Below are 21217 nucleotides of genomic sequence, written 5' to 3'. Positions count from 1 at the left end.
ACAGCTCGAGTTGTGAATGGAAAGAGACGGATTAGGAGCCAGGTGAAAACATGTCACACGGCGGAAAGAAAAATGAGCAGCTGGGGCAGACCAAATTGGTGTCTGATGAAGGACGTGGGGCCTGGTGGAAAAAGGATCCCGAGGCCGGCGGTGCTGCACGGGGGAGGCTGATGAGGAACAGCTGGAGCCGGACACGCACATCTGGTGGAGCAGGGTGAGGGGAGAGGCAATGGCTGCTGTAACCACCGTGCCACCAGCCACCACACTCAGGGCACGGGGCTGCGGCTCATCCCTGGATCAGCATGTCAGGAGGGGCTGATGGTTCATTTTCAGGGCAATCCTGGGGAGGGGACGGCAGGGATTTACGCACTGGGGTTCAGGCTCTGCCTTGCCAAGGGGTCCCCAGGTGAAGGAGCTGCTGCCTCTTCCTCCATTTGCATACATGTAAATAAGCAATCAACATAATGAGGGTGAATGCAAACCAGGCTTTCAGTTTGCAACCAAGTCCTATTTTTAACCTTGGAAAAGGGTTTTGGCAGGGAGCTGCAGGCCCTGCTCTGGTACCCATCAGCACGTCCAGCTGTGTGGGTGCTTGCACCAACCCTTCACCCCAAAACACTGCTGACCCCATGACCACCAGTGGGTCAGTGCCTGCTGCACTTTGTTCCCATTGCCGAAGCAAACAGAAATCTCACATCTTTGTGGAAAGAGGGACCACACAACATCACGGGAGCCTTTTTGGGACACTCTCCCTCCCACCTGCTGAGCCTCAGGTCCTGCTTCCAGTCAGGGTGTGAGCCCAGGGAACGCTCCCGGCACCCTGGGAGTGAAAGCCCCATGCTTAAACATGAGGGTATATTTAGACAGTGTCAATCCAAGTTTGCACATCAACCTTCTAAATATGAAACCCCATCTCGGCGAGATGTTTAAGATACCTCATCAACCCTTGGAAAATATGCAGGAATATTAATTAGCCAGATTTGGGTATTATCTCGTAATGAATAAATGAAGAGACTCACTGCCTAAGATGAATCACTGGTGGCTCATTGGGTTTTGTTGTTTTCTTTTAAGAGTTCTAAGGTAATTCACTCATTTTAACCCAGGCTGGCAGAGGGGATGCAGCCATGCCAGGGCTGGTCAGGGTGGGACACCTCAGTATACCCCTAATATGCAGGGACCCTAAAGGCTGGTGTTTTACACCCCCTGATTTGGCCCCAGCTGCCTGTGTTGCCTCTGGGGACAGGACGGGGATGGGGTTGGAGTCCTGTCCTGGCTGCAGCAGCCCTGGGCCCAGGATGGAAGCAGAAAGTGCAGCCCTACTTCTCAAAAAACTTTTTTTTGGCTTCTTCCCCTCCCGCCCCCCATCCTCGCCTCCTGCCATCCTGCTCCGCTCCTCCAGCTGCTTCACTGCCTCCAGCTGGGCCAGGATAGGAACTTCCCAGTTGCTGTAGAAACCCAGATGAAGGACACACTTCAAACGAAAATGCCAAACAAGAAATGGCTTTGTGTGTGCCCGGATGGCTGCTTTTCCTTGCCAGGATGCAGTGGCTCTGGGGCCCTTCTTTGGGGCACCCTGTGTGGCCGGGGAGGCTGTGGGGACACTGGAGGCTTCCTCACAACCCCGAAACGTGATGTTGAGCAGTGAGTGGAGGCTGGGGCTCCCTGCGGAAAAGGCATCCCATAGGATGCTCAGAGCATGACTGCACTGCGGGATACAGCAGCCACTGGGGTTTTGACATCTCTGCCAGTTCTGGCATCATCTCCCCATCCGGTCTTGGGCTGAGCAGGGGACAGCTGAGCAGAGAATGGGGACAGCAGCACTAGTCTCAAGGTCCAGGTTGGATGGCCTAGGTGATGGGCCATGTGGCAGAGTCACGTCCTGTGGGCACAGGGAAGCGGCATCAGAGGAGGCGAGTTGGGATGGACCAGCCGGCAGCCGCTGTTGGCCGGACCCCATCCCTGCCCCCCCGGCGCGTGGCGGCTGGCGGGGCCAGGGTGGCGCGTGGGTGCGGGGCGCTGCCGGCTGCCGGAGCTGCCATTGTTTGCCTTCAATCAAGATGTTTCAGGCAGAATCAAAAGCACCAACTGGGGAAATCATCATCACAAAAAATCTTGCGCCTGCAAAATAGGTCAAGTAAGACTCCAAAGAGAGAGAGCGTCTGATCTGCATTGCAAGGAAGAATAGCAACAGCTGTGATCTCCAGTATATATGGATGGGCTGGGGGGGGATAAATATATATATCCATGCATATGTATAACCGCTTACAGCTGTTGGGCCGTATGTTCATTAGGGCCAACTGTTTTGGAGGCAGAGGGATCAGCGCTAATCGGGAAAGGGAGTTTATCATCACATTCAGAGGCAAAAGTGTCAGGAGCAACTGCAGCCCCCCCGCCCCGCAGCCCACACCAGCTGTGCCACGCTGAATGCACCCAATTCAGCGTCCCCCCAACCCCCCTAGGGCTGCGAGAGCTGTGGCTCCTGCCCTGGCTCCAAAAGCATCCGTGAGTCGGGCCCTAGCTCCCTGCCCAGTCCCAGACCTAAGCACAGTCCCTGGGTGCAGAGAGGTTGCCATGCCTGTTTCCCCATTCCGCAGACCAGCTCTCTGTGCCCACACCACCTACCCAGCCCCCTGCAGTGTGGCCCCTTTGGTTATCCCTGCCTGGCGCTGGCCTCACAGGTGCCAGCTATAAAAATGAACCCAAAATACATATAAATCCTCCTGTCTGACATCAGGGAGGGTGATGGAGCCGGGGCAGGACAGCTGGCTCAGCCACCCAAAGTCGTTGGGCTTTGCCTGGTCGGTTGGGACCCAGCTGTCACAGGCTGGAGACAGCAGTGTCCCCAGCCCATGGTGATGTTCTCAGCATGGGGGACCCACTCCCCCCAGCATCCCAAGCTCCTGACAGCCAGAGAAGCATTAAATGTTGCAGGCTTTGGCTCCCATTGGTAGCATAAAGGTTGCAAAGCCAAGCAGAAAGGACAACTTCTATTTAAAAATATCTCTCATCCAGGTGATTTACTTGTAGGGTGTTCCTGCCATCTTCTAATGCAGCTCAGACATGGGGCCTAACCTACCTACCAGGTCCCCTTCCTCGTAGGGTTATTTATTCGGGGCTGTGCCACTCATAGGGCTGCAGATCGGAGCCATGCAGTCACAGCACACTGCAAGCAGAGGGGCTCCTTCCAACCCTTCCTCTTCTGAGGATTTTTTTTCCTTTTCCCATTTAAAAGGATACAGATACTCATCTTGGTCAGCCAGCTAAATAGGAAATGCAGAGCGGGCACCCCCCACCCCGTGCTATTCCCAGAAAGCCTTTGACAGCATCCCCCAGCACGGGCACAGCCCGACCACAGCTTTACAGGAGTTTTGCTTCCAATCGGTGCTGGGAAGGGAAATAAGTGAACAGATTGCAATAAAAAATCCAACAAGCCCATATTCAGCCAACTGAGCCCGAAGCTGCCATTTCGGCAGGAGCCAATCATGAGGCTGCGGTGGGAGCTTGTTTCCACTTAAACAAAACAAAATAAAATGAAAAAAAGCTCCAGTGCAGTGCCTGGGTGGGTCAGCTGGAGCATGGCCGTGGCCATCGGTCTGGCTGCCCCTCACGGATGTGTTCCCAGCAGAGCCCCCCGGGCTGGGGGATGCCAACACAGCGAGAACGTGGAGGCTGAAATCTCCAGCTCTGTGGCCGCAGACCGTTTCTCTGCTCTGATAAAGGCAGCCATCCAGGGCGGTGCGAGGCCGTAAACAGGGAAATACCGCTCAAAGAGGAACAAAAATCTCAGTGTTTTTTTCTCCTGCAGGCTGTGGATTATTATTTTCTTTTTTTTTTCCCCTCCCCACATCCAATTCACTCGGTTCCTTGTCCTTCCGGGAGCACTAAATTCATCATGTGAATGCAAAGCGGGGCTTGTGCGGGGAAAGGAGCTGCGGTTCGCTCGAGCAGACGCATGCAAGGTCACACGCAGCCTCGCCATAAATTACCGTGTGTCCCACCATAAACAGCAACAGGAGAGGGGAAGCGCGGCGGCTTCAGGGGCCGGGGGCCGCAGGGGCCGATACATAACGTTGTGACAAGTCAAACAACTCTCAGGGTGTTCACTTGCCAGAGAAATATTTTTCACATCCAATCCATTAGGCAAACAAGATGAAAAAGTATTTCCTACTTTGCTGAAAAAATATCAAGGCTCAGTATAAAGCCTGCCTTAGAAAAAAAAAAAAGAGAAAAGAAATTAAGTGTGACCATCTATAATGTTTTTTTTCCAGCTGCTCTGACAGCCTTGCAGGCATCCCAGCCGTGCAGGGAGGGAGCTGATGCTTTAAAGAGTTCTAACAGTTTCTCGCTTTTTGGCCTGTCCTGGTGTAGCAGGAACAGTAATGAGTCAGATTAGCTGGAAAGCAACCCCAGATTCGCTTCCCTCCCTCCAAACGCCCTCCCAACCCCACTTCACTGAACCAAACCCAAATCATTTGCTGCTTTCCTTTTTCCCCTTCCTTTTTCCTGCCAGGTCAGCAGGGAATGTGTTTCAAGGCATGCTTTTTTTAACCTACAACATGATTTTTGAAACAAGAAGATCCTCTCAAAGTTTGCCTTTCTTGCTGGTTTTTTCTGATAGCTTTGGACAAGTGAAAATCTAAAGGAAAAAGGCTTCTTCCAACAGTTTTGATCACTTCTAGTACCAGCAACCATCTCTGATGGGAAGACAGGGAAGCAGTGGAAAAGCAGCTTTGCAGACTGACTGGGGGCTCCTTGGGAAGAGGCAATTCTCAGCTGATGGCTGTCAGAAAATGAACCTGGCAAAGAACAAAGGATCACCCCTAAACACCAGTTGTCTTTCTACTAAATTTTAATTTATTTCCTTTTTTATTTTTTTGACAAAGACATCTAAATTTTACACTGAGTAACAACATGACCAGATATTGCAAATACCCCTTTTTGGTGAAATTCAAAAAGGGAACATAAAAGAAAGAGCTTGTGTGGACTCAGACGGCCCAAGGAATGCAACAGCCACCACCTTTTTGGAGAAGGGTGAGACCTGTGGGGCGGGAGGCAAGTTGGAGTGGGTTGGCCTCATCCCAGTACACTTCATAAAAAAGAGTCTGGTGACCAGTTATAGTTTTGACAGAGGGAGAAGTCATTAACATTAATGTACAAGAAACATTATTGGTAGTGGGAAAAGTGGGAGGAGGTTGCAAGAGGCTTTGGGAAGCATTCTCCGATGGCAGGGAGTGACATCCTCCATCAGAGCTGCAGTGGGGGATGCAGCCACAGCCAGGGGAGGATACGAATGCCCACACCCAGCACTCATGGTCAGAGCAGGGGCTTGGACGCATGTTTTCTGATGTGCCCTTGGAGAATCTCACTTCTCCACTACCTCTCCCCTCCAGGTAACACAACGGGGTAGGAGCAGGAGAGGCATCTTTCCATCTATCACAAAGGTAGAACCAGATTTAATTATGTGAAAGTGAAGCACAACAAACTCCCCATGGGAGAGGAATTAACCCCTGTGACAAACTTCTGGAGGCCTGGGGTGGGTCTGTCTGTCACTCCAAGCCTTTAAATCAAGGCCGAGTGTCTTCCTACCAGAGGGGCTCTAATTCAACGTAAGTCACCACTGGAGGGATGGCGTTTAATGGGCTGTGTTATGCGGGAGGTCAGGAGAGAGGAACATAACGATCCCTTCTGGCTTTAAAAATCTATGAATTGATGCGAAGTGTGGCAGAGCTCCACCCATACCAATGAGAGCTTTGCTTCCCCCAGCCTCACCTTAAGGAGGGCAAAGCCGACAGCGTTGGAAGGACAGAGCCTTGCGTGTGCCATTGCTGTAAACCAGAGCGGGGCTGAAGGGCTGGGAGAGGGGCAGGGGCTGCACTGATCAGGGGCAGGTGTTTCTGGCTGGCCCCAGGCAGTTGTGCAGGTGGTGTTTAGCCAGGTGCCGCCCAGGGCAGTGAGCCCTGCAGAGGGTATAGCAAATGTAAATACATTCAGATAAGGAGCAGCAAGTGAACAGAACCTCAAATCCTTTTACATTTTCACCAGGTTGCACAGAGAAATGTTTACAATACAATGAGCATTTACAGCCATCACTGCAGGGTGATATACTTAAGATATGGTCATTTTAACCCTCCATCTCCTTCCTCCCAGAACAGATCACTCTATCATGGTCTTCCTCTCACTACCTTGCTCAGGAAAACCAAATTAACTGCTGGATTACAGGTGACACTCTTGGCAGTACAGATGCACGCAACCAATACGTGTAGCTACATGCAAACATAATGAATGAGCCAGCAAATGTTTCTGGATCCTGAGTTCAATAAGGCAATTTACCCTTCCCAACTAAAGCAATAGGAAAATTACTACATATTTATTTTACACACATTCTCAAGTTTAACCAATGTGAGACTTAAAAAACAAATTACCCTCCTGGATGCTTTTCAGCTCCAGGAAGCCAACTGTGGCACAGGTGGGGTGTCACAGAGTAAATTTGCCACTGATAAAAAAGTAGGGAGCAGGAGAGCACCAACTCAAGTCCCTTGCAAGGGAGAAGGATCAATGCTTGAGCCCCCAAGGGGACCTTGCTCTGTCCTGCCTGGACCAGGGGACAGGTACCCAAGCATTTCCCTCTGCATCTGGCATGCAATGTGGACAAATCCAAAGCTCAAAAGCTCAGGAGTATCCGTCGCAAAGCTCTGCCACTCAGCCAGCACCAGGCGTGCCTACAGGAGAGGGCTGCAATTCTTTACAGCACTTGCATCAGGCAAATGCATTAATTGCAAGGAAAAGGTGATGCCGGGATGAATTTCTCCTCCTTGGGCTGACCCAGGAACATGCCATGCCCGAATCTGCAGCATTCCTGATAAGCCATTGCAGCTGGGGAGTCACCGAGCAAGCTGTGTTTAAACGAACATCTCATCTTATGACTCCTTACTCAATCCATGCAAAGCCGGAGCTGTGTCACTTTGTGTCATTAGCGATTGCTTAACAGCTCACTCGAGCCCGCTCTTCCCCGCCCCCTCCCCAGTCGTCTGGTTTTTAAAGCAAGGCTGTGCTACTCCAGCAGGCATGTCCTGCCTCTGTGCTGGAGACAGATGCACACGGAGGGTGCTGACTCACGGACGCAGGCAGATTAAAGTTGGATTGCTAAAGCAGTTGCTGTCCCAGCTGTCCCTCTGCCCCCAGCCACAGCAGACAGCTGAACTACACGCGGATCAACCCTGAACCGCTACTGTACGTCCTGATGTATGGGGGGACCTGGAATGAGCCCCAGATGATTTTAATCTGCCAAGCTGTAACATGTAGGCGGCCAGGGGCTGCTTCACGTACACTGCAGATGTTTGTGCCGTGAGGTGGAGACATCCAGGGGAAGGGAGGAAAAAAGAGCTGGGAGCTCCAGGGGTGTCAGCCGTCTGCCTCGGTCCATGAGTCAACTCGCTGACGCGTGGTAAAGCCACATGCTTTAGTACATGCAGCTTTCCCCATCCTGCCCGACAGTCCGTCTCCAGGAGGTGGAAGGGGTAATGCAGTCCCTAGTTATTCTCTGCCCTTTCGCAGGCAGGCAGCAAACAAAGCTGGCAAGCAGGGCAGTGGGATTATTTTACCATCTGTGCGTTAGAAACTGGCCCAGGAGTCACCAAGCTTGCTTCATGCAGGACATGGCTGCTTTGGCGTGCTAATCGTTCCTGCTCACTGTCAGCTGGGGCTAGATTTGAACTGGGGGTGAGGGCGTGGAAAACACATTCTCTTTCCTATTTCAGCAACTGCATCCTTTTACAGGAAAGCCAGTTCAGGGAAGAATGAAATCTCGTTTTAAAGAGTGCTTCTCATCTACCATTCATCAGCATCCTCACCCTCCACCAGGGCAATCCACAGCCAGGATGGGGCTGGGAGGACCTCAGGCACTGGGCAGCCAGCCCGCTGTGGGGCAGTCCCCCAGTCCCTGGCAGGGCTAGGCGAGGCTTGCTGAGGTGGTAGGGTAGGAGAATACATTTTGCACATTTCAAAAAGGAAACCTGGGACCTGATATCTCATTCTAGAAAGTAATCATGGACTTAATTGCATTTTCCTGCAGAGTTGCCTTAACATCAAGGGAAAATCAACAGGGATTGTTCAACATCAAGACTAATCTCACATATGGAACTTATTGAACAGAGGAACCACGTTTTCACTGGCTCAAGGTGAAACGCTGGGCTAAATTCTCCTTCAGCTGCGAGAAAAGCCCTAGGCATGCTCATCCTGCATTATTCCAACTGTAAAGAGCTTCAATTATACACATATAACCCTTCTCTCCCTTCTACAGCGGTGTCGCAATGCAACAGTGCCTCGTTATGATCAAACTCCTCTTTTATGGCTATAGGAATGTGTGGAAGTCTTCTACCCTCGTTACACAAATGACTCCTTAGCAGCTTTATTTTAAGAAACTACCCACAATTGGTAACACAACCGCATTTTATCTGTCACTGAGGGGAAGCTGTGACTGACACCCGAGCGTGTCCTCAGCAGCCACGCGTACAGGGCAGGTCCTATGCATCTAAGCAACTACAGTAACTCACCACTCCCTCTGCTCCACACTGAATCACAGTCTTGCTTCTGCTTACAGACTCGCTTGCTAATCAGACATTTAATACTATTTATGCATAGGGAGGAAATATGTAATTCCTTTATTAGGATAAAAAAATGATACTAAAGAGCAGGTCAAGTTCCAAATCCAGCAGTAGGCTTAAACCGATGTTGTTCCCTTTTTTTCTCTCTCTTTTTTTTTTCTTTTAACAGCTGTAGCTGTGCACAGATGGAAAAACATTTGGTCAGAAAGCAGCAAATTAGTGTTTTCAGGCTAGAATTCTGCTCCCACCGCTCCTCCATTTCCATGCAGCTCAGATCGCTTTACTTCTTCTTAGCACTGACATTTTTGCACACCCAATTCATGCCGTCCTTCAGACAGAGAAAGGTAATGTTAGTCAAGCGAAGGGAAAAGGAATCCCCCAATCCCACCCAACCACCACTCTGCAAGCACCACGTTCTGACTCCTCACAGAACCCCTGCCTGTCCCTCTGTGCCTAAAACCACCGTGGGTTAAAAAAATAAGTGCTTCCTTGCTCAGTAGATGTTGTCACACAGAGGTCATTAAATCTTTCACCTGATCATAAAAAGCATCATCGTCTCATCACATCGCTATGTGTAGGTCCTTCGAGGAAGGATCACTTTGCAGTCAAGGTATGTCAGTGGCAGATGAAGGCTCAGTTACAGGTTCGGCTACAGATGATTTGTGTAATCTTGGGCAAGTAATCTTGAGATTGTGGATGTTAGGGGACTGTTTGTTATACAGTCAGCTCCCAGTTAAGAATACGGCTCTGATTCTCTGCTCATCTGCAGGCCTTGAAATCCAGATCCATGAAAGTCACTGCAATACCCAGATCTTGACCCTACTCCTTGTTCCTCAGGGCCCCCACAAAATATGGGCCCTCAGGGGTCCCACAGGGATTCAGTGAGAAGCAATGTGATGATGTTTCAAGAGGCTGATACACTCTTTAAGGTATGTCTGTAAAAATGCGTGGGTGACTCTTCTGGCCACTGCAAGCAGGATTGCAACACTTGTGCCATGAATACCCAATTTTTGAGTTTATTGCTGTGATCCCAGAACGGGACATGCTATTGAAAGCCACAGCAACACTTCATCTGCTGCTGTCATTTATCTGTTAGGAGACACGCACAATGGAGCGCAAGATGCACGGTTTCCTCATATTTGCATCCCATCAAATCTGTTACCTCTATCCTGCCTAGGAGGTATCTCTGCTGACAGGGAGGCTGAGGTCAAAAAGGTGGCAGGTAGGGGTTTGGGGATGAGAGGGAGCAGCACATATTTGCATTTGGAAATTGGACAAATGTCACCTTAAGAGTTCAGAGCAGAGGATCTCACTGTATTATGTTCAGTGGTCATTTCTGGATCATTAAAACAATAATTAGACCCTAAGAAAGATCAGAGCCTTCAGGCTAACATTGCTGCTAGCCCCATGGTAGCAGTGTTGCTGGCTTCCTGCTCCCTTGTCCCCAAACTGCCAAAAGGCTGCCAAGGACCTCAACTTCCCCAAGGACAGGTGGTCAAAGGCACAGCAAGGCAGGCCCTTCAGGTGAGCCGAGACCCAGTGCTATGCCTCTGTGTTGTCCCTCAGCCACAAAGGTGGTGACCACATTGGAGGGGAGCTAAAGAGTTAAGAGAGAAGAGAGGGAGTCCTCAGGGCTTAATCAGAAGCAGAGAGGTTCTCACTTGAAAATACCAATTCACCTTGATAACTGTGCTATGTGACACTTCTTATCTGAAGGGGAGCAGCAACTTTTGAAATCAGCCCTTGTTGCTGTGTTAAATAAAGAATAAGTGAGCCCAGCTTGTGCTGGGGTGCACATGAGGCCCTACACTAATAACACTTCTAACTCTAACCTTGGGGAGGGTTGAGGTCTCCAGTTTCATTTATTTATCTCCACAGCAGAGATCAGTGTAAAACAAATTGTCTGAAATCCTCAGAGCAAATGGGAAAAGATGAGCGTTAGATTCATTTTAAGGCCCAGTAGCTTTGTGTCTTCCCCTTTCAATAACACTGATAACCTAGGTGTAAAACATGTAATGCCTTAAGCAATCAATAGTGTGGTTTAAAGCTTATCACTTTAGAGAGAGGGAGGGAGTGATTCCCAGCATGAGGAATGCCAGGGCTTAACAATGGGGCTAGGAGGAGAGGTGTCAAGCCTTTGACTTGATTGTGTGCTTTAGAAATCTGCATGATTGCCTGCAAAGAGTAAAACTAAATAAATAAATAAAAATGCTCCCACAATGATTTCAGCTTCCCCTGCCTCGGAAGCAATAATCACATTTGCACACATCATGGCATACAAGGCAGGCAGAGCTCCTCATTCATTTTGAATGTAGGTTTATTTGCTGAACCAGAACAGCTGAGACAGCTTAAAGTAATAAATATCAGCTGACACCCTCTGCTATTCAGCACAGTAATCCCAGAAACAATACATCACTGCAAAACAACAAACACGCATCCTATCTTCTACCTAATCTGACCACAACCTGAATTCACAGTGATTAAAACTCTGCCTGCTGCCATTGGGGAGCTTGGGAAGGGGAAAGACAGACCGTTTCAGCACCAGCGCAGCGAGGGTCATAAAGCAGAGTTTATGATGGGATTTACCATGGCTGGGAGCCTGGCTGCATGAAGCATTTAACGAGGGCAAAAGAATGACATAGCAAAATGCAAGAGGAAAGGTGAACTCCAAACAGGCTTGAAATACGTAAGTAGGTCACCAAACTTTTAAAGCAGGAATAGATTTTAAAAACTCTGTTCTGGCGTGAGTTAATTGACAGAAAAGATCACATTTAATCATAAATATCTCTCTGCTTGCCTGTGATAAAGGGAAAATTAACATGCTCAGCTGTATCAAAGAGGTATGTGTGAGACGCCTTCCTCAGCTACATCCACAGCTTCTGGTGCAACTTTTTTTTTGGGGTGGGGGGTGTTCTGCAGTGTCCCCAAATGCTTTGGAGAATAGCAAATGCAATGAAAAGCAAAGGAAACTAAAAGGTATGTTTGCAGTTTTTCTACCGAAGGTCTGAAGCAGGATGAAATGTGGGTAAGATAGAGAAATCCAGGGAACTGCCACAAACACAAAGAGCTGCTATGGGAAAGGCACACGGGAAGGAGGAAACAGTGCTTGAAAGAGTCTAGTCCACAAGGAGTCAACTGTTGTCATCCTTTGTCCCTACACACTCTGTCCCTATATCTGCATGCTTAAAAGATGGCTCTGTGAAGAAAGTACAATCCCTACAGTAACATTTAGATCTTGATAGATGTCCTTGCACTGCTTTGTTGAGACACAGAGTCATTGGCAGGTACTCTGAGGATCGAGGCGGATACAATATTAGTATTCCAGCCTCAAGTCAACCCTGGGAAAACTTAGCCAGGAAAAGATTTCAGATCTTTCAGCTTTGCCTCTCTTAGCTCCTTAACAAGCAGCTAGTAAACTTTACCAAAGCAAAGAGAGAGAACCCCAGGGAAGAGCATAATGCTCCTTGCAGAGAAATGCTGCTCAGCACAACCCCGCCTTGCTGCAGTCCCATCTGCTATTGTGCCAAGGGAGTTGTACTCCAACGCCCTTTGGGAAAGTACTGGTAGAGCCTTCCCTGTGAGAAATAAAAAGTCCTGCTTAAGATTAGCCCACTGCTTGCTTATTCTCTGCATTATCAGCTTTGTGGCTATGGGAGTGAAGTAATCTGACTTCAAACATAGCGAACAAGTCCTTTCCACCTCATAAAAAGCCTCCCGATTTCTGCTCCCCTGCAAGCCAGGGATCAGGCAAGGCCACAAACTTGTGACCCCTAATGTGACCTTAAGGACAGCAAAGCTTAATCCTTTCATGTAATCCTCTGTCTGCCATAACAAATTGGGTCAGGCAAGTGCAAAATTCTCCATCTCTAGCATTTTTGGTATGCGTTATTTTAACCGTCACTTTCTTCTCCCTCTGCACAGGCAGGACTGTGCCTTCATTATCTGTCATTTCCTTGCACCTCGAGTCATCATACAGGCTGGCTTTTACAGGATCCCGCCAGTACATTATCCATTGTTTTTTGCCTGGGTGAAAGCTTATTTTTTCTGTCCTCTGAGACCTCATATCCCTGATGCAGCACTGTAGACTCCTTCCTTACCCTGCTTAAAAATCAGAAGACACTGCCCCGTAATCTGGAAACAGGGTTGCTTTTCCTTAACATGCTCTGCCTGCCTCAGGAGACCTGCAGTCATCAAAACTGGTTTTAAATCACATTTACAAGTAGCTCTAGAACCTTGTTAAGATGTGGAAGATTCCATTCAGCCTGCCCTGGCTAAGACATCTTTAAGACAAAACTTAAGCTTTGAAGACACCGTATTGCCAAGAGGGTCCTTTTCTGGTTCAGTCCTTATGAAAGTGCTGAATCGCAGCAGAGACATAACTTGGGTCTTGGGCTTCACTCTCAACTGGGTTGAAACAGCCAGGGAGGAGACGGAGGCTCAGCCCTTCCCACAGTCCTTTGGGCCAGACGGGCTCTGGCATAAATTAGAGAAGTTTAGTGGCTACTCTCAGTTTCAGTGGCTTTTAATGGTCTCCAGAGAGCCATTATGTTTGGGAGACTCTGGACACAATGCACTGCAGCATCGTTCTGGAGGACAGTTCCTCAGGGCAGGCTGAACTCCTGCTGCCTTGATCGGAGGCTCTTGCTTCAGACAAGAAACAGGCTGCAGAGCACAGATTGGTCCAAAGCCTTGAGGCATATCACACCCTGGCCCCTAAATAACACCTCCAGCAAGAGGGCAGGCTGCAAAGCAGAGGAGTCCTGCCTGCTTTCACCCCACCACAGCCAGCCAGGGTGAGATGCATATAGCTTTTGCACACCAAGGGCTACAACTGGAGATCTGGTCACAATACAACCCCAAGAGAGTCTACGTGGCACCAGAGAGCCCTTATGAGGCAACGGTTCCCTTGTGTTCCTCTGCTGACATCAGCAATCACCTCCTTCACTTGCTGAATCCTGTGCAGGGGGCTCAGTGTAGGCTGTTCAGGACTCTGCTCCAGAGGCACAGCCCAGACGGCTGAGGCAGGAAGAAAAAGCTTTCCTGCTTTCTGAACTAGAGCTGAAGGATAAGATCAGACCCAAGCAGACAGTTTGCTTGAAAAAGCCTCTGAGTGTGAGTGATGCCACTCCTCCCTCAATGGTACCATGAAGTCTGATTAACACAAGCGCTGCCCACGGTTACAGTCAGAAGGTAATGAAGTCTTCAGCTGGCATAACAGGGGCTGCCAGCTGGCATCCTGAGACACCTCATGGGGTTTCCAGTTAACCCAGTCACCTCTCTTCTGAGCCTGCTCAGGACACTGCTGGGCCCCTTTTCCAGAGTCCCCAGTGGTTAATTTTAAAAGAGAAGATGACTATATGGATCCCCCCCTTAATTAACAGTTTTATTAAATAACCCATTTCAAATACTAGTTAAATTCTCTAAATTTATATCATTCTATTAACCATAATCTAATCTCATTAACCTTGAAATCCCCAGTCTTAACTACCCAGTTCTATACACCATGGTGCAAGCAGCTAAACTAATTAAATGACCTTCAAACTATTTCTCCTTCATGTATTGGCATTATTTATCTTTGCTCACTGCTCTTCCTTCAAGCTATCACAAACATCTTCCCCTATGAACTCTGTTCCTGCATGTGCTCAGCACAAGATATGCCACCACTCTTCAGTGATGCCTCCAACTCTACTCTAGCTAATATATTCCATCAGCAGCGATGGTTAGCGTACCCGCTCCTTGGCTTTCATTCTGAATACCTGATGCTTCCACATCTTCACTTATTTTGCTGTCACTCATTGTCATTTCTCAAAGAAGTTCTTAAAGCAATGACCTGAGGTTTAATTACACATAGAGAGTTCATGTTCTGAGCCACTGGTAGAGATACTGCACAGTAGGATCCTCAACAACATCATTCTTGATGTCACTCTTTAAACAAGTTCTTTGATTCTCCTAAATTTTCAGCATGTTGGCCCCTCCTTAAGGGGCCAGGACTGAAGATACCATTTCTTTCTAGGCTGATCCAGGTTTAGTTTAAAAGCCGTCTCCCAAACCATTTTGTTCAATTTGCAAGGAAAGGGAGTGCTTGGATTTGACAAGCCTGCAGTTATGCCTGAAGAGAAATGTAGGGGCTGTTTTTCTACGCGCTACAGAGAGTTTGTGATGTCCCTGACCTTTCTGCAATAATCATTTATGGAATAAGCTGCAGTATTTAGGGAAACGAGATTGCCTACAACCAAGAGGGACATTATCTGGCCTGCACCTAAACTGTCTAGATAAGTATGATGAACACAATATATTGGCCTGCAAATACTTTTATTTAGCTCTGGTCTTCTGTTTTTTGGAAGTGAGCGCAGAAGCACATTTCATTTCCCTGGCAGAGGGTATTGGGCTGTGTATTCTACACTGTTGAATGTATAGGGATGCGCTGTACTTCAGGGAGGAGGCACAGGAAGAAGGTGCTGTCAATGAAGAAGTGTGCAGTCCACTCCAGAGCACACAGATCAGCTCAAGTAGGAGGCATATTTCAAAGCCCACAAACAGAAAGTGCCACTTCCTATTGTTTAGTTCTTCCACATCCAACCCACATCTCTGAATTTCACCTGCCACTTTACTGCTGCTTTACAGCCGGACGTCCATAAACCAGAGGAGGGCCTGGAGGAGGGAAGAAGGTGACCTATGCTTGCCTGAAACCCTGTCAACTTTCCTGATCACATTTCTTTGGACTGGAATATACACTGCCAGTGTGGAATGCGTTTCCCTCTACCACCACCACTTCAGAATAAAGATTACAGTTGAAGCCCTTCACTAGACTGGCTGGAACATAGCTGAATTTGTATCTTAGCTAAGTAAATAAAGGCCCTTTGGAGGATACCATCTACAACATTTCGGTCTAAACATCAGCTTGAGAATTTGAAATTAGAAGAACTGCTGTACTGGGTCAGACCAGTGGTTCATCCAGCTTTCCTTCTGGATGCCAGGGAGAAAGATCATGTAGGAATAGGATCTCTCTTGCTCTGTTCGTCCCTCCCAGTCCATGGCCCAAGCTGTTCCTCAGTCAAAAGCTGCCTCCAGATCTTAGTGGTAAGTGATTGCTCGCAGATTCCTTCTTCAGAAATTCACTTAGTATTTTTCTTAAGACTGGTACATTTGGTCTCCACAACATCCTTTGCCAGTGAGATCTACAATTTAATTATGCAACTTGCAAAGAAGCACTTATTTTTACTTCTTTTAAGCTGCTGTGTGATTATTTCATTAGGAACACCCTCCCTCTAGCAATGTGAAAAATAGCATACGGTCTGACATTTTTATACCTTATTATATAAATCCTGAAGATGTTCCCATTGTCTGTCCTCTCTCTTCCAAGCTGCAAGTCCTAATTTATTTATTATCCTTGTATACAGATGGCATTCTGTGCTACTGATCATTCTCGATAGAGGATTCTCAAATCTCTCCTAATTCTGAGAAGATATACGGACAATATTTTTTCAGATTAGGGTAGTTAAGTGCTAGAAGAGGTTACCTAGAGAGGATGTGGAATCTCCATGCTTGGAGATATTTAAAAGTTGACTGGACAAGGCTCTCAGCAATCTCCTCTAGACTCACTGTTATCCCTGCTTTAAACATGAAGTTGGTATAACGATCTCCTGAAGACCCTAATTTTTTGTTGGACTCTATGATTCTACTACTACTAAAATCTTTTTAAATGAGGCAGAGGCAGAAATTAATGTCATGTTCAAGGTATGGGTCCACCATGACTTTAACCTGCTAGAAAAGATGTTTCTTGTTTGCTTTCTTGTAATTGTCTAGTGTTTGGATTTTTCTCTCTGGCCTCTGACTAGCTGCTGTTCAAAACGATCTGCTTCTGAGTAATGGCAGCTAATTTTGAGCCCACTGTCATATTGTATAGTTGGGATTGTTGTTCCACATGTGTATTATTTTGCACTTGTCAACACTGAATTTCATCTGCCATTTTACTGCCCACTCAGTATGGCTGCTTCTGCCACTCTTGAGATATACCCAGCTTGAGATCTGACTATCCTGAACATCTCTGTAGCATCTGCAAATAAGGTTTTACAGAAACTGCAATGAAGATAAACATCTTCACCATTCTGTTTCTTTAAATATCAGTGAAGGGAGTACTCAGATTTAGAGCACCGCAAATACTTCATTAATTCAGGAAAGCCTAGGAGTGAAATAAACAAACCTAGGTCCCATTTACATTACAAAGAGCTACTATACCACAGGAACTGGCTACAGCACAGGAGCTCAAGACACAGCTATTACAGTTCAGCACAGAGACACAGCTCAGGCCCTTTGGTGGGTTTTTGCTGCCCCACATGTTGTCATTAGAAGTGTCCTTGCCCCATGTGCAACTTTTGCATTTCTCTGGATCAGAAAAATTGATCAGTTTTTCTCTCTGGCGCCTGGGTTGAGCAAAATGCCAAATGACATCAGTAGTGAAGGTAAATCAGATTTCTAGAGTGCACACTTGTAACAGTCAAAGGGGTTAATAGTAAAAGACGATTTGTTTTGTGAGAATGATTAACCTGACAGCAGTCTCTTTAAAATAAATCAATGTCTTCATCTGGCCCAGCCAAGGGCTCCTGGGTGGGCAATCACTCTCCCCTTTCCCAGGGATGGAGACATCCCAAGGGCCCATAGCTCTCCCTTCCCTTTGCACAGGCAATGAGACACACGCGCCCCACGTTCTGCGCTGCAAGGGTTTGGCTGTGCTGACCCTCCTTGGTGAGGCAGCTGGTCCAGCCCCACCCTGCAGATCAACAATCTTTTACAGATGGCCTGCTGGCACAGCAAGCCTTCTCCAGAGCCTCACCTGTACTCCTTCTCCTGAAAGAGCTGAACAAGACTGGATCTGCCAGACTCTGTCCCGGATTGTGTGTAGATTCAGTCCCTCGGCAATCTCCGAAGCAGGGGCAGCCGTCAGCAAATCCTGCTTGTTAGCGAATATGAGCACGGGGACTCCACTAAGCTTTTCTTCATCCAAAAGCTCAGCCAGCTCCTGTGTCATTTACAAGGGAGTGAGGTGGGGGGAAGATGGAGAGAGGGAAGGGCAGAAAACTTTCAACCACCAGTGGTTGTCTCTAATTAGAAATATATTTAGGGCAAATGCTAGAAGAGTGTGTTCCAGTGAAACCTAGGTCTTATTATAAGAGACCAAAAATGTATACAATCATCTCTGCCCAAGGTTCAAAAGCTATTTCTTCCAATTACAGGTTAGAAAAATCTTCATTTTGGTCTGAAATTAGCAGTTGCCTTAAAGGCTACAACTCTGTGTTTTACCAGTTCCTGATCCCAGGAGACCAAAACTGATGAAACAGCAAAACCCATGTAAATTGGCAGTATGAGGAATCTGTCTTAAGTTATTGCTTGATTGGCATTTGTACCTGAGGAACCGTTGACACCAGTCCTGATATCTTTGCTAATAAGGAGTTTCAGGGGTTTGTTCCAAGTTTTATACACGGCAGTTTGAACAAGAGAGGACTTTCCTCCCCCGCCCCAAAATGGAAATCTCCCTCCCATAAGAAAGTGCTTATGCTTTTGAAGGCATTGGCTAGGTGAAAACAAACTAAATCAGCTTTACTAGCTGGATTTTGGCTCCATATGCATGGCACACATTTTGGGTGGCATCTTGAAGAATGGGTTTGCTCATTCAAAACTGGGTGAGTCAAAGTGATTTTCTGAATAGCCCAAATCTGAATCTGCAGTGGATCAATGATGGCTAAAACACTTCATGCCTAGGGTTGTGCAATGGTCTCACGTGAAAACAAGCACCCAGCCTCAAGTCACTTCCCTATGGGAACGTATGACAAACTCAGCAGAACTTGAACCTGTGGGGACTGCTGGCGTTGCAGACAGATGAGTGCATGAGATTTTTATGGGCTCCTTATTTAGCTGGAAAGGTCTCATGCTCACAGATACTGTCCTAACATCCCTTATCCACTGGGTAGAAACTTTTGGATTAAATGAGTGCAGTCAGGGAGATGCTAAACTGCAGTGGAAATACGATTCCATCCCCCCAAAAGCAATGTTTGGTTTGGAAACCAGGATGAGAGAATGGAGTTATAAACAGAGCTGGCTGGGAATTTTTCAACAAAATAGGTCTTTCATCTGACACAGCTGATTTATTGAAACCAAAAGTGTTTGTGGAAATACGAGGAGGGGTCCTGGCTGACTCCGCCTGACTCGGGCAAGCGCTCTAAAAGCTTCTGCTTCCTCTCCCTCTCTTTTGCCCAATAAATATTTAATTACTTATATAAAATGCAATAGCTCTAGCAGGGGAAGATTGCCCCCACTCCTAGAACAACCAACAGTTCTGTTGTTGGGGTGTGTCCATGATACACAAGAGGCAAAAGATCAAGTACCTTCTTCAAATCAGACAGAACAGAGGGCTTTAATCTAAATCTCCCCTTTCTGGGGGGTAAATTTGTTGCTAGCTATTTTGGGACACTGTCACTTTCTGAATTTTACAAAAGAAAGTTCAAAAGTCCTAATGTTGTTCCATCCTAAAACATAAAACGTTACAAAACATCAAAACTTTGCAAAACGGAAATCTTATTTTCTGGCCAGTCCTAGTTAGAAAGTTCTTAATTTTTTTTCAATTACATCCAAAAGACAATCAAGTCAATATGATTTCCATTTCAATTTTGTAAATAAGAAAATAGGATTCCTCAGGGTCTTGGTTTGGCAATGTTTAAAGGACTTAGAGAAGTTCTTGCTTTCAGTATTAGGCTCCATTTGCTATTATTGTATAACTTTAATGAAAACCGTTCTATTTAAACGGAATTAGGCTACCTATTTTCCTTGTTTCACATCTACCAAAATAATCTGCATTGATGTTGAAAGGCAAGTCCCTTGAAATGCAAATTTCCTTCATAAACAACAAAATCCTCTTTCCAACTTTTGTGAGCAAGGGCCACTCAGGAGCACTGAGTTACTTCAAAGGAAGCTGGGCATAAGTAACTTACCTGACCCGTTTCTTCAAACCTCTTCCTATCTGCACTGTCAATGACATAGATCTGTAAAAGAAATGACAGGAAAACTTACTCTTCCCAGAAGACACTCTTCCACAGTAGCATGTGCTTAAGTGAGCTGAACCTAATAATTATGCTTTTGGGCACAAAGATCCTTGCTCTTATTTATAGCAAATGTTGACAAAACTTCATGATGTTCTGAAAGGAGAGGAACCACCTCTTTGAAAGTTGGGGGAGCGGACAGCCACGTGGGTAGGATCAGAAAGGAGATGGGGGCAGTACTGGGGATGCACTCACCATCTTCATAGCCTCTGTTATCTAAAGAGAATAGGAGACTTCTGGTATTGTTTCAAATGACAGGCTTACAAGCTGAAGCTGAATGCAGGAGGGCAAAATCTGGGGAGCTAGACATGTTCTTTCACCCCAGCAAAGTGTACAAGCACCACACTGGTGTAACTGTGCCATGCTGCCCTCCAGCATCACCTCCTCAATAAGCCACCAATGCACACAATAGCACTCAGGGGACACATGAATGTATTGGGGACATGGAGTTCCTCTCCATCGGGCAATCCTACTGCAGCCTCCTGGAGCTGGTTGATGGGGAGGAGGGCTGGATCCATCCTGTAAGACTCCATTTTCAGCTACCATCCAAAAAAAAATGGGAAACCTCAGTATAACACTCAGGCAAGAATAGCCTCGTATCCCTTTTTAATTGCTTGGTGCAGGAAGTTTTCGAAGGAGAAGGATGCTGGGACGGCAGACAGGGACAGGACTGGTGACAAACACTGAGCATTTTGCTTCCAGTCCCTGCCATTCTCCATCAGCAGTGATTGAAGCTGCTAGCATGTCATCTGCATGCTCTTTGGTGGCTTACAGGGAGCAAGTGTCAGCCTCGTTTTCAGGGAATAGATGAGCACAGCACCCCGCCATCAAGATAAATGGCATCCTTGCAGGCAGTCTCAGCATAAGACTCCACGCTTCCAGGATAATTTCGACCAAATAGTAGGGGGAGGGAAGATCTCTAGCAGCAATATCTATTAAACTACAGGCACTCCCTTAATGAGCAGTGCTCGAGTTGTTTGAAATAGGACCAAACACGCAGCAGGAGAATCTGTATGCCAGGCCTGAGGAGGTAACCCAGCAAACCTCACAGACCCCTCTGCAGATCACCTGGGGCTGATGTGCAGTGACAGAGGCTGGGGGACACGCGGCGGGCTGGACGCAGCTGCGTGGGGATGCGTCAGCAGCGCACACATGCAGTGCCATGTGATGGGGAACGGGCCCGTGGGCACACCGTGACACACAGCCCCTCCCTGCAATGTGATCCCAAGCACGTGCACCAATACTGTATCAGCTACACCCGTCCTCTCCGTCCCTGCCAGGCATTATACCCCTGTGCATCCCATTTGGGATAGGAAACACAAACCTACAAAAGCTACAGGGCTGCAGTTGTGTTCTAGGGTGAGACTGGAGTGTCATTTGCCCTCCCTCAGGACATCTCTGGGGAAGTTCAGTGACACGTGAATGCAATGGTCAAGTGCTACTTCTCAACTGAAAGGCAGCACCTCCCAGATTACGGTGCTTCTCTAACTGGGAAGGAAGAGCTCCAAGTCCCAACCAGCC

At 47.4% G+C, this 21217-nt stretch overlaps 1 protein-coding gene across 1 annotated transcript in view; it reads right to left on the bottom strand.

The window, feature by feature from the left end:
* Window positions 1-4834: 4834 nt before the first annotated feature.
* The window catches only part of ARL3 (ADP ribosylation factor like GTPase 3), a 30485-nt gene continuing 14102 nt past the window's right edge, over window positions 4835-21217 (bottom strand). The window contains exons 4-6 of the mRNA XM_027672366.1: window positions 19589-19639; window positions 17437-17622; window positions 4835-8931 (exon numbers count right to left, since the gene is read on the bottom strand). Of these exons, the coding sequence (XP_027528167.1) occupies window positions 8884-8931; window positions 17437-17622; window positions 19589-19639 (285 nt within the window). The 3' untranslated portion in view covers window positions 4835-8883. The remainder of the gene's footprint in view (window positions 8932-17436; window positions 17623-19588; window positions 19640-21217) is intronic.

Source organism: Neopelma chrysocephalum, unplaced genomic scaffold (assembly GCF_003984885.1).
Source record: "Neopelma chrysocephalum unplaced genomic scaffold, ASM398488v2 Primary Assembly neopelma1_97390, whole genome shotgun sequence".
In the NCBI taxonomy this organism is placed as follows: Eukaryota; Metazoa; Chordata; class Aves; order Passeriformes; family Pipridae; genus Neopelma; species Neopelma chrysocephalum.
This window is presented reverse-complemented; position numbering and strand designations above follow the sequence as displayed.